We start from the raw sequence: 12,953 nt of genomic DNA on the forward strand, positions 1-12,953 counted from the left end.
AGGATGCGGGACGAGGAAGGCGAGCGAGACGGAGGAGGAGGAGGCGGAGGAGGCGGAGGCCCCTTCCGCTTCCGCCCGGCCAGGCTCCGCTTCCCCGCGCAGCACCCCTTCTTCGAGGCAGGCCGGCCGGCGGGCGGGCGGGCCGGGGAGGGGGGGGAGAGGGGAGCCCGGGGGGGGCGGCCCTCCCGGAAGTGGCGTCATCCGGGTCTTCCTTCCTTCCCCTTAGGACGGCGACATCCAGCGGCATCTCCGCCTCCAGGATGCGCAGCCCAGCGCCCCCCCCGGAGGGGCCTCCCGGTGAGCGTCGCCCGCGGGCGCCCCTTCTCCCCTCCCGGCGGGGCGGGTCTGGGTGGCCTTTGGGCGCCCCTTGCAACCCCCCTCCCCCGTGTCTCCCGCAGGCCTCCCGCCGCCCCCGCCGCCGCCGCCGCCTTCTCGTGCCCGGCCGTGGGCTGCGCGCAGCTCTTCGACTCCCTGGCCAGCTGCGAGCACCACTACGGCCTCCTTCACCGCAGCGCCTGCTCGGCCTGCCAGCGCGCCTTCCCCTCGGCGCACCTGCTGCACCTGCACCTGCTCGAGTGGCACGACGCCCTCTTCGGGGTCATGGCGGAGAAGCGCAGCCTGGTGAGAGCCCGAGGCCCCTGGCAGACAAGGCAGCCCGGGCGGCCCACATCCTCCCGCCTGCTCCATGAAGTGGCTTATGCTCCCTATAATAGACCATTGCACCAGAAGCCAGCTGCTTCTTCATGATCATAATTTTATTATTTGTATCTTGTCCGCCTGACTGTATTGCCCCAGCCACTCTGGGCTGCTGCCAACAAAATAGAAAAACGCAATAAGATATCAGAGATTTTTTTAAAAAGCCCACCTCTGTTTGAGTGGTTGGGACCCCAAATGCTGACCAGCCCCCTCTTGCCCCCTTTTCTAGTACCAATGCCTGGTTGAGAGCTGTCCGGAGAAGTTCAAGAACAGCAAAGAGCGCAAGGAGCACTTGGTCCGAGCTCACTGCTACCCATCGGACTTCCGCTTTGATAAACCCGTGAAGGCAAAGAGGTAAGTACTCAGGTGTGGGTAACGGGGGGGAGGCAGACATGCTCACTGTTCAGCAGACTGGCTTCGGACATGGAGCAGGGGGGGAGCAGACAAATCTAGTACTCTTTGGCTTTCTTTGGAATCCTGCCCTTTTCGCCCAGGAGCCAAGGTAGGTGAGGCTGAGAGGAAGTGCCTGGCCCCAAAGCCACTTGGTGAGCCTCATGGGTGGGGAGGGATTTAGATCCTCTTCTAAAAAGTCTTTGCCTGCCACTGTGACTGCTGCACCACCCAGGCTCCTGCCTGCATATAGCAGGAAGAAAAGCAAGGCTGGGGGGAGAAGAAGCTGACAAGGGAGAAGGGCCAGGACTCACAGACAGCCTCCATGTGGTGAGAGAAACTGGGGTGGTGGCAGCAGCAAGTTTGCAAGGGTTTTGCTCTGGGCTGTGTTTTTGCGCCAGCACAAAGGCAGCGAGATCTCCCTCCAGAGAGAGCGCCTTCCCGATGGATGTTTGGGAGGGAGAAGACTGCAGGGAGCCGGTAGCGGACGATGCCATGGAAGTCGGCCCCAGTGAGAGCACAGAGGAGAAGCCGCCCCAGCCTGGGGCAGAGGACACGCCAGCCTTACCGCCGCCTGAGAGGCGGCTCTACAGGTCCAGGTTGGTGCCTCTCCTGGAGCGGCCGTCCTCATCTTAGCATCCGCTTGTTCTTTGTGTGTGGAGAACGATGTCAACGCTTGCTTCTTCAGTCAGCCACAAACTAAAAAGGGTCACAAAACCTCCAAGAGAAATAGATATCTCATCTTAAAATCCTGCCCCAAATCTTTTAGAATGGCTGGAAGCTGCATGAATGGCATTGTGTGAGTGAAACTCCGGGCGATTTGCCACTAACTAATATTGTTGTTATTTTAATTTCATTTATATTAAACATATCCCCTTTCCTCCCAAAGAAGCACAGGGTAGTATCGTCTTGAAATGTGTAAGTCTGGCCTCTGGAATAAGTCAGGAAGAGCTGTTCTGCTTTTGGAATATCGTTTGCATGTATATATGTTTGCATAGCTTAGTTACTGAACTGGTGACTGAGTAATTTTTTTACTAATCAAATGACAACGCTTCATGCACTTGTGGTAACATGAGCTCAATCTGGAGGTACCAGAAATGAGTTAAAATAAGGAACTACACCCATTGTTGAGCCTGAGTGGCTGAGCAACAGGAAAGCGTAACAAATTTCAATAGATTTCTGGGCCTTCTGTAGTCACACAAGTTATCTTAAACAGCAGCGCTCGCATATGGCATTTGGAAACCTGAGAAGCCTCAGCCAAACCTCTGATCCACCCGGAGCCCTTTTTACTGCTGGCCATGAGGACACTGAAAGCTCTCTTGCTGTTCCTTCTCTTCCAGTGTCCCACACACTGTTTGCTTTGGACAAGGGGCAAAGCGCAGCTTCCAAGGCAGAAAAAAGAAGGCCAAAGAGGAACTTCAGGAAGTGGCGGAGTGAAGAAAGACTTTTGCAAAGCCCAGGCGGCCTTTCCTTAGGCAGAGGAGCTGGTTTTGACCCTTCAGCAGAGGCAAAGTGGGCTCTGGTGTAGGGAGGTGCGCCTGCCCTACCTGGCAGAGACAGTGAACTGGGTCCTTCTCCAACTGGGAGCTGCTCCTGCAGGTCAGGAGTCCCCAGGACCAGAGTTGTGTGCGGAGGGTGAAAATCGTTTCTGTATTTTTGAAAATAAAATGCTTGGTGTTTACAGAATCCTGGATGTTGAAAAGAACAGCTGGTTGATTAAGCCACAAGAGGCAAATGGAGGGTCATCTCTCTCTGAACAAAATGCACAAAATACACAATCTGCATCTAAAAATAATCTGTTCCTATGTTGCAAGAAATGTCCTACCGTCTCTGCATTAATCAAAAGGGGCCAAAGTATTATCTTTCCAGTCAATATCAGTCTTTTGGCAGAAGTAAGGGCACAAAGCGTCCATCTAGATCAACCAGCTACCAAGCCCCGTATAATTGGCATGACATTTAGGATATTGTTATCAGACAATTTTATTTTCCCTCAAATATAGTATTTATACACCCTAAGACTTCAATCTAAAAATTCATAAAAGTCAGACATTGCTTAAACTTATGTTTCAAAGAAGCATTTTCCTAATTACATCTTCTGCAACATGTTGTGAATAGTCCCTTTCTGTACAAAAGTACCAGTCCAATTCTAAATATTATCTTTTGTTGCCCAAGATGTAGTTTATAATCTAAAAAACATTTGCTATGGAAGCTAAGACATTATTATGTTTCTTAGTGGCTTTATACAAAGAAAATCTCAAAGCGACTTGAACAATACACTGTATAAAATAGAACTGGATAAAACCAGTTAAAAATTGGGGTGGAGGGAGACCCCTAATGTATTTATGAAACATTTAAATCGCCAGTAGGTGCTGGTGGTTCTATACAAAAATGTATTGAGGTGGCCTGTCTTAAAAGGACTGTTTCCAAGAGATACCTAAAAGGTGGCAGGGCGTTCCTTCCTGTGGGGCCGCCTGCGCCTTGCTGAGCTCCTTTCTCAAGCAGGGAAGCCCCCCCCAGCCAGGTGCAGACGGCAGGGAGACCCCCTCATGGGGGGGGGGCTTATCTCGTCCCCCGCTGGAGCAGGCGCTTCTTTTGTTGGGGCTCAGGGCAGCCCGCCCCCCCCCCGCCTGCGACCCTGCACCTGCTCAGCCTGGACGGGCAGGGAGGGCCCCCTTGGCTGCAGCCCCTCTTCCTCCTTCGCCCCGCAGCTCCCCCGTTTCCATGGCGACGGGGTGAGGGTGGGGAGGGAGATGCCAGCTGCCTCCCCCCCCCCAGCCCGGCCGGCAGGAGGAGGCGGACGCCGCGCAGCAGCAGCGACTGGGACGGAGGCGCCGCCAGGTGAGGGGGGGGGAGGAGAGGGGCGCCTCCCTGGAGCGCCAAGGGGCCCCGCATCCCGCAGAGAAGACCCGGCTGGTCGCTCCGGTCTGGGCGGGGGGGGGGGAGTGGGATGGGCAACCTCGCCCTCCCCCGGGGCGACCCAGAGTTCTCTCTCCCCCCCCCCCCGGCCGGGATGGGCTTCCGTCTGCCCACACAGGACCCCCCTCGCGGCCCTTCTTTGTCCCTCCGCCCCTCTCTCGAGACGGAGGCTTCTGCAAGGAGGCGCCCTCGGCAGACGGAGCAGGGGGCCCTTCCAAGGCTGCCCCCCCCGGCTTGCCCCGCTTTGGAAGCAAGGGGGACTGCCCTGCGGGGGGGGGGGTGGACTAGATGCCCCGGGGTCCCCTCCAGACCCGGCCCTTCTTGGGTCCCGGAGGCATCGCGGGAAGCCGGGGGCCCCTCCCGCCCCCTCCCGCGGGGCTGCTCTGCCCTCGTCCTGCTCGGGCTTCCTGCCTGGGCGAGAACAGGAAAGGTGAGTCATGTTAGCTGCAGGTGGCTCCGTCCAGTCCCTTCTCCGAGGAATCGGACCATCCCGCCCGCCCCCGGCAAGAGGCTCCCCCGGCTGAGAGCAGGAGGCGGCGGGCGGGCAGGTGAGGGCCCCCAGTCCGGAGCAGCCTCGCCTCCCCGCCGCTCTGGGCGCGCCCGGGGCGGAGGGGGCTGCTGGGCACCGGGGGGGGCGGGCGGGAGGGAGGGAGGTCCAGGCTCTGCCCGGAGGAGGAGGAGGAAACGGGAGCCTCGTCTGTCCGCTGCGCAAGGAGCTCTGGAGCGGCCGGCAGACGCGCCTTTGGGGCTCAGGACGCGGAGCAGAGATCGCAGCAGCAGCAGCAGCAGCAGCAGCAGCAGCAGGTGGGTCTTGGCCGGGCTGAGCGCTGCCTGCCGGGGCTGGACTGCGCGGCGACGGAGGCAGCGCTGGGGGCACCGAGGAGGGAAGAGCCAGGCCCAGCCTGCCTTGGCCCCTCAGAACCCGGGTCGCTTGGGCTTCCGCCAGGGGCGCCCAAGGAAGCAGATGGCTCTTTGGCAGAACTGGGTGGCAAGGGCAGGTCTGCCAGCCACTTCGGAGTGGATCCTACAGCTGGAGGAGGGGCCTGTGGGCAAGATGCGTTTAATGGTTCTTTCTTTATGTAACGTGGAACCTATAATATTTATTTATTTGCAGAATTTGTTGAAATGTTCAAGTCAGTGCTGGGGGTTTTGTGCAAAAGAAGTCTAGAAAGTGTGTGTGGGGGGGGTTACCTCTCTGCTGTGACTTGGGGGGCAATTTGTATGAAAATAGCTTACATATATTTTTGCCGAGCCCCCCCACTTTTCTTTCTTGTTGGTATTGTCTGCATTTGGGCCTTCAATATTTCTCCTTTTAGAATCCTTCTTGGACTCCCTTCTCTTTGACGGTGGGATCACACCCAGTAGCTCCTTAAGTCCAGAGTCTGTGTCCGACTCCCCTTTCGTTTCCCCTTTCCTCTGTATCCTGAAACCCAGGAGAAGAGGATCACTTCCACCCAAGTTTCAGAGTTTCCAAGTGCTTCCACTTCATCAATCAGCTCCTCCCTATTAGTGAGGACCAGATCCAAGATAGATGATCCCTTTGTTGGTTCTTCCACCTTCTGGGAAACGAAATGGTCAGCAAGGCAAGGGAGGAATTTGTCAGACCTTACATTCTTGGACCAGAAGATGATGCCCAGGGTCCCTTTCAACTCTACAATGGCACAGGGGAAAGGGACTTGGGATGTATGAAAGTTGGTTTGAGGTTTTGATTTTTGCCTTTTTGTCCCTTGGCAGCAACTGGTAACTTCATTCTATTACCCCCCCCCCCGGCACTGAGCCTGACCAAGGTGCTCCCTGATTAAAGGCTGGTGCTGCCAGTCACCTCCTCCCCTCCTGCCCTGGCACATCCCTTATATGGCAAGCTTCACGAGACAGGCAGTGTGGACCTGGCATGGGGGGGGGGCGTGCAATGCTGCCTTATACTGAGTGGGACACATTGCTGCATCTCGCTCAGTACCGTCTGCACTGACTGGCAGCAGTGGCTCTCCAGGATTTCAGGCAAGGAGTCTCTCCCCAGCCTTGCCTGGAGATGCCAATGACCTTCTGCATGCCAAGCAGCTGTTCTACCACAGACCAAGTTATGGAGAGCAGGGAGGAAAGTGCAGCCCCTCCCCCTGGCAAGTCAGCACAGCCTAAAGGAATCCCCTGTCTTGCACCTCTCCCTAGAGAGGCCTGTTCTGCAGCCAGATGTTTTCATCTGTTTTAATGGCAGCTCCTGCTCTTTGCTGTTGTGGAGCAGCAGACTCCAAAGTGCTCAGGGGGGCAGAGGGGGATCTGGTTGGGGAGCAGGATGTGCCCAACAGAAGCCTGGATCCTGGAAGCTGAGGTGGGAGTGGGTGTCTTTATCACATTTGCATCGATTCTTGGCCAGAGCTGCAGGCCTTATTAGATCAGCGCAGTTAAGTGGATTAAGTCAATTGGCTTAGCCCTGTCCTCCTCCCTGCTGCAAAGGCCAGCTGTGTGCTGTGCAACAGAACAGGCCCCCAGGGTACCCACATCCCTGGCAGAGCCCAGCAACGCAGCTAGGGGACAACTCACCAGGCTCTTCAGAGGCATTGCAGGCTCTGCTTTTCCATCAGCAAATGGTGGTGCTGAGGTTTTGCCCATAAAGGTAAAGGACCCCTGGATGATTAAGTCCAGTCAAAGGACACTATGGGGTTGTGGCACTCATCTCGCTTTCAGGCCAAGGGAGCCGCTTTTTGTCCATAGACAGCTTTTCGGATCGTGTGGCTAGCAGGACTAAACCGCTTCTGGTGCAATCGGACACCATGACAGAAGCCAGAGCACACAGAAATGCCATTTAGCTTCCCGTCACAGCGGTACCTATTTATCTACTTGCACTGGCATGCTTTTGAACTGCTAGGTTGGCAGGAGCTGGGAAAGGGCCACAGGAACTCATTCCATTGCAGGGATTTGAACTGCTGACCTTCTGATCAGCAAGCCCAAGAGGCTCAATGGTTTAGTCCTGGTTCTGCCCATAAGCACATCTAGGCTCCATCCTGCCCCATCTTTGGGTGGAGACTCAGTAGAAGAGGGAAGCTGGAAGGCAGCCTGCAGGCGGTGGGGGGCGGTCAGACTTTGCATTTCCCAATCCAAGCAAGAGCAGAGGCTCTTGCTTGGATTGGGAACTCCCAGTGCAGAGAGGAGATCATCATTGTTGGTTGTGGCCCAATGAAGGCATTTTTGTGTTTTCCTGGGGCTTGTGTTTGTTTTAAAGGGGAGGATGTTTGCAGACCTTTCTGCTGTGCTGGGTCAAAGTGCAGAGAAGGACCTGAAGATGCAGGTGGGGAACAAGCATTTGGGGTGAGGGACTCCTGGGGGGAGTTTGGCCAGAGTGGCCTTCCCCAACATGGTGCTTCATGCCTGCTCAGATGTCCTGAACTCTCCAGGTCCCATCAGGTACCCCAAAACATTGCTGTATGAAGCCGAGGAGAATGGGAGTTGTAGCTCCCAGTTGCAGAAGGTGGAGGAGCCTCAGACTCTTGCCCCACAGCTTCAGCTTGGGCTCTCTGCCCCAGGGCCAAGTGGGGCCATGCCAGCTTCCTCTTCTCCCTGATCCTTATAGAGCCACGAAATGGTGAAGGCGAAACCCCAGGCAGCCTGGCCCAGTGTCTTAGTTGTGTATGAAAAGTATTCATAGAGCACCCTTCGTGCAAAATTCCAGAGTGGTGTGCAGCAAGCTTTACAAAAGAGATAAAATATCACGTTAAAACAATGCAGACAGATAATTAAGAATCGCAACGGGCTCCACTGGAAGTCCAGCGAGATCTTGAGGGCCACCTTTGGCTCATAGAGTAACTGGTCCACCCTCTGGGCCTTCTTTGGCCACTGGAATTAACAGAAGGTCTGGTGACGGGTGCAGCTACTCCAAGGTGCTGCTGCCAAGTGGGACAAGGAGGGGTGCAGGTCTCCCCCCAAATTCCAGTTCCCCCGAGATTTCCAGAGGCAGCCCCTGCCCTCCCTGGGTCTACCTGCTGACAGCTGTGCTCCTCTTGTTTGGCAGCCCCGGGCTCTGCTGAGCACAGCATGGAGGATTCTCCGGCCAGGAGCGCCAGTCCATCTGGCCTCACCTACGCCGTGGCTGCTTCACAGGTGGTGGGCCTGGCCGTGATCACCCTGACGGGGGCCTGGATGGGCCAATACCGAGGCGGCATTGCCTGGGATGGATCCAAGCTGCAGTTCAATGCCCACCCACTGTGCATGGTCATTGGGATGGTCTTTCTCCAAGGAGATGGTAAGGAAGCAGTGGGAGGGGGGCCTTTTGAGAACTGCCTTCCAAGGGAGAGAACTGGGAGCTGCTTATTTCAAACCCCTCCCCCTGCTATAACTGCATTCACAATTTAGGAGAGGGGGCAGAACAGGATGTGCCGCCCCCCCCCCCCCCGTCCCAAAGGAGGCAGAAGCACATCTTGCACTGCCCTGCCAGGGGTCCACAAACTGTGTCTGCGCATGGTGATTCAGCCACATGATTAAGGCTCCACAAGATGATCTTCTACTCTGTTATTCAAATCCCAGGCTTTTGAGAGACCCTCAAACCTTTTCAATTATTTGTTTGTTTGTTTTTTAAAAATGTATTTATGAATTTATAAGTGTACAAAATACAGAACTGAAGAACGCTACTTGTGGGGTCTGAGCGGAGCAGTTCCTGGCCAGGGGAGCAAGAGCCAAGCCCCCCTCTCAGCCAGCCCCACACCTCATTGCCCCTCTCCCCTCCCTCTTCTCCTCTTGCAGCCCTCCTGGTATATCGGGTCTTCCGGCATGAGAGCAAGCGCTCTACCAAAATCCTCCACGGACTGCTCCATGCCCTGGCGCTGGTCATTGCACTGGTTGGTGAGTCCTGGGGGGGGGGAGCTGGAATAATCTGCCCCATATGCTTGAGCCTCAACCTCCTGCTGCCTTCTCGGAAGCCCCTCTGAGGGGCACCAGGCTCAAGGGGGTGTCAGAGGCTTCCCTGAGTCTCAGGGTCAACCCACAGCTCCTCTGAGTTCTCCAATAAGCTGGAGGAAGCGGGCATGTTTTGGGCCTCTTCTCCCATAAAAACATAAGGCTGGGGTGGACGAGGCCGTAGGTGGCATACTGTGTTCCTCACATATGTGGATTGGAATACAACTAGCAGGGCTCCCCCAGACAGACAGACAGTCTCCACCACCTGCCATTTCCACCCATGTGCTTCTTCCCAGGCAAGCTGGACCTGCCCATGTCCCCATCCCTCGTCCCTCATGTTAAGTGGGGTCCCACTCTGGTGCAGTTTTGCCTGAGGGTTGGGATGGTGGGGAAAGGCAGGGGGTCACCTGAGGCCTCTCCCTCCCTCCAGGTCTGATAGCCGTGTTCCAATTCCACAAGAAGCAGAGCATCCCGGACATGTACAGTCTGCACAGCTGGTGTGGCATCCTGGCCTTTGGCTTCTACTTTGTGCAGGTGAGGCAAAAGCAGAGCGGGAGGAAGGAAGAAAGGGGGCTGGTGTCTGCCTGGCCTCCTTCCAAAGCAGGTCTGTGCCCCAGAGAGCAGCGAGGGAGAAATGCACGAGGGGCAGGAAATCAGAGCAAGAGAAAGGAAGAAACTCTGGCTGCTGATTCCCCTGTTGAAACGGCATCTGGTGCTGGGGCTCCCCAGATTCCTCAGCAATCTTGGAGGGGGGCTTGAGCTGTCCAGGGGTCTGTCTGGACACAAGCGAGTAGAGGAAGGACACCCTTGAGCCACATCCTTGCTGCATGCTGCAGCCTGACAGCTTCAGAGCTTCCAGCAGCCACCCACATCCATCTCAGGGGGGGGCTTTGATTCCAGGCGCTGGATGGGGGATCTCTGGGAGGGCTCCACCTGCACCGCAGAAACAACACTGGGCTCTTGACATTGTCTGCCTGGGGAGCTGGGTCTTGGCTCCCAGGATCCTCATCTTTTCCCAGAGCACAGCTGATCTGCATTGCTGGGAGTCCTTCCTGCGCCCACATTCCTCCTGGGTGGGGGTCACTTGCAGTGGCACCACATAAAACCTTAAGAGTTGGAAGGGACCCCCCAGGGTCATGTAGTCCAGCCCCCTGCAATGCGGGAATCTCAGCTAAAGCATCCGTGACAGAGGGCCATCCAGCCTCTGCTTAAAAACCTCCAAGGAAGGAGGCTGCCGCTCTGAATTGCCTTTCAGCCAGCCCTTGTGCCCCAGTCATGGCTTCCTGGGATCAGAAGGAGGAGGCCATGGGGGTGGATAATTGGAAGGGAGACCTTTTGCCCCTCATCCTGGGGCACCACCCGCCTCTCACCAGAACTTAAAGGCGGTGGCAGAAAGGGAGTTTACAGTGTTTGAGGGCTGGCTCCTCTTTGCCTCCCCTTTGCCTTATTTAGTCAATTCTGGGGGTGGGATGGGCTCCATGCGAGGTGGGCTGCTGTCTCTTGACTTTGGGGTACTGCCTCCCTTCCTCCTTAGTGGCTGCTGGGCTGGAGCTTCTTCCTCTTCCCTGGAGCCTCCTTTTCGCTCCGCAGCAGATACAAACCGCAGCATGTCTTCTTTGGGGCTGCCCTCCTCATCCTTTCCGTCGCCACTGCCCTGCTGGGGATCCTGGAGGTGCTGCTCTTCAACATCAAGTGAGTGGCCCCCACTTTGTGGAAGTGTTTCTGTTTTAACTTACACCCTGATGGCTCCGTCTCTGCTCGGCTTCCTTCTGATAAATCCAGAATTCTGGGCTGCAAAGTGAGGGATGGAGCAGAAATGACTGCCTAGGAGGGGTGTTCGTTACAGCTTTGTGCAGTTTACTTGGTTAATATATTCTCAAATCAACATCCTGCAAAATGGCAGCAGTGCTGGGCTTGGAACTGAGTGTTGTCTCCATTGCCTCCTCTGGCCTGGAAGGCAGAATGAGATTCTGAACATGTCTGGTCAGCAGACGAGTTGCCCAAAGCCTTGAGCTGTCTTTTTCTTAAATGAATGAATGAATGAATTAGAAATTGTGGGGTGGAGATAAAGTGCTTGTGCTAATGTCAATCTTTCTGTTCCTGCTCAGGGAGACTTACAGCTCCTTTGCCCCGGAGGGAGTCCTTGCCAACACCTTGGGCCTCCTGCTGGTGGCTTTTGGGGCCATTGTGGGCTACATCTTGACACGGGAGGAGTGGCAAAGGCCCCCCTTGGCTGAGGAGATGGCCCTGTCCATGGATTTCAAGACCCTCACGGAAGAGGGCAGCCCAACAAGCCCCCAATGATGGCCGCCATCGCTGCCTGCCTGTGTCTCCATGTGGTGTCTCTCGCTTGTCGTGCAACATGGTGGCTGCCACCTTTCCTGCTGGGCCACGTGTCAGCAAGCCCTCTCCAGAGGACTCTTTGCCATCCCTTTTCCTTCAGTGGCCATTGCAAGGGTCTCGTTCTGAGCAGGGGTCTCCTGCCCCTGCTCTGCTCACAGGGGGTCAGTGCCTTGGTCACTCCTGTGATCTGCGGTGTTGTGCCACATTCCCTGTGAAGAGGGGATTTAACAGGGACTTCCAGTTTCTGCTCTGGAAGCGGCGCCTCTCTTCCTCCTCTGTGTTCATTAATGGTGGCAGGACAAGGAGTCCCCTGGGGCCATTCCCAGAAGGGGGGCTGACAGCACTCACAAAAAGGGTTCAGGGGTGTTGGGAGGGCAGCTGCAGATTCTGTGCATCTGGAGGCTGTGACTTCTTGCAGAGCTGCATCAGTAAAAAACAAAATTCTGAAGGCTTTAGACATACACACCTTCCTTCAATTAATTGTCCAAAAGATTTAAGCAAGCCTGAATATTTGAAGAGTTTCTCCTGTTTACACAGTGATTATCAGGCATGACAACTGGGAGGCTGAGGCAAGAATGTTGCTTGTGCAATTCTGTCTCCTCTTTCTCTACCAGCAGATATTTGATTGAAATGTTTGTTTTTTCCAACTCCAGAAAGCCCTAAAGTTGACAGTCTCTCACTTATCCTGTTTTCTGGGGTTTGGATGCAGGCATTTCCTCTGACGCAAACTGCTCTGGGAGATCTCTGTGGGACCTGGATGTTTAATCTCTCCTAATGGCTCAACTATATAAAAAAGATTATACAATACTGCAGGTTTGCAAAATCTTTGTAAGAAAAAGGTGGGGCATTATCCTATGGAAGTATTTGAATTGAATGCATCAGGTGAAATAGTGGGGTTGTGCAAAAATTACTTAGCTAAGGATGAGGACCACCATGAGCACTCAATAGGCACTATGATAATACTGATCTTAAGTGTGAAATTATTTATTTTCCTGGGGACTCCTTGCCTTAATACAAATACACTCTCTTGTGTACTGACCAGTATATATTGTGTTTGGTGGTTGAGATGAACTTCAATAAATATTTGCAGCAAGTTCTTGAATTGTTTGAAGTTGAATTGTCAGTGAAATCTCAGCAGGGCCCTTTAGGACTGGATCTCGGCTGCTGGTCAGGCTACACTCATGAAGCTACTTAGTCCTGCTTAGCTCTTTCAAGAGTCGGTCCCAAATCAAGCCCAAAACTGTTCCACAAACCAGAGGCCCAGCCATTTCAGCATCTTTGTTGTGTTCTGCCAAGGGCAGCTGCTCTTTCTGGATTTGAAGGCATAAAAATGCTTGGGGTGACGACCACACGTTACTCATACCCAGCAAAAATGAAGCACAACATAGCTGCGTAGCCAACCTGCAGAATGTATTATGTGTAATGCACAGGACTAGCCTGCATACCGCAGGTTAAAGCACAAAGACTAACAGGGTAATGCTCAGCACTACAGTTGGAGTGCCCTAGTGCCACCAGTGTGTCCAGCCCCAACTTATAGGATACCAGGCAAAGCAAGAAGCCCGGTTCCTAGATTGGGCTTCTATATTAAGGCATGAAACAGCACACTTAATAGCAAAGTATCCAGCTTCCAGGCAAGACCTTACTGCTTACGTCTCTTTAGTAGTTCAGAACCTTGGACAGCAATGGAGGTGGCCCCTCACAGTCAGCCTGCAGCATCTGCACCA

General features: G+C 54.7%; 2 protein-coding genes across 3 annotated transcripts; both read left to right on the plus strand.

Annotated features, from left to right (window-relative positions):
* Window positions 1-3: 3 nt before the first annotated feature.
* On the plus strand, window positions 4-2,772 carry ZNF511 (zinc finger protein 511; the record flags this gene model as incomplete). Its single annotated transcript, XM_079963714.1, has 6 exons — window positions 4-117; window positions 227-297; window positions 399-621; window positions 926-1,050; window positions 1,488-1,685; window positions 2,427-2,772. 6 exons carry the CDS (start codon window positions 4-6, stop codon window positions 2,521-2,523), a joined length of 828 nt encoding a protein of 275 aa, XP_079819840.1. The 3' UTR covers window positions 2,524-2,772.
* Window positions 2,773-3,835: 1,063 nt separating this feature from the next.
* CYB561 (cytochrome b561) lies at window positions 3,836-12,322 on the plus strand. Of its 2 annotated transcripts, none has more exons than XM_079959346.1 (6): window positions 3,836-3,924; window positions 8,006-8,236; window positions 8,734-8,832; window positions 9,317-9,420; window positions 10,421-10,578; window positions 10,995-12,322. In XM_079959346.1, exons 1-6 carry the CDS (start codon window positions 3,837-3,839, stop codon window positions 11,188-11,190), a joined length of 876 nt encoding a protein of 291 aa, XP_079815472.1. In that variant the 5' UTR covers window position 3,836; the 3' UTR covers window positions 11,191-12,322. The 2 variants fall into 2 exon arrangements, with proteins under 2 accessions (XP_079815472.1, XP_079815471.1); XM_079959345.1 differs by lacking the exon at window positions 3,836-3,924 and adding an exon at window positions 3,950-4,432.
* Window positions 12,323-12,953: the final 631 nt, after the last annotated feature.

The sequence above is a fragment of the Podarcis cretensis genome (genome assembly GCF_951804945.1).
Source record: "Podarcis cretensis genome assembly, chromosome: 1".
Lineage (NCBI taxonomy): Eukaryota > Metazoa > Chordata > Lepidosauria > Squamata > Lacertidae > Podarcis > Podarcis cretensis.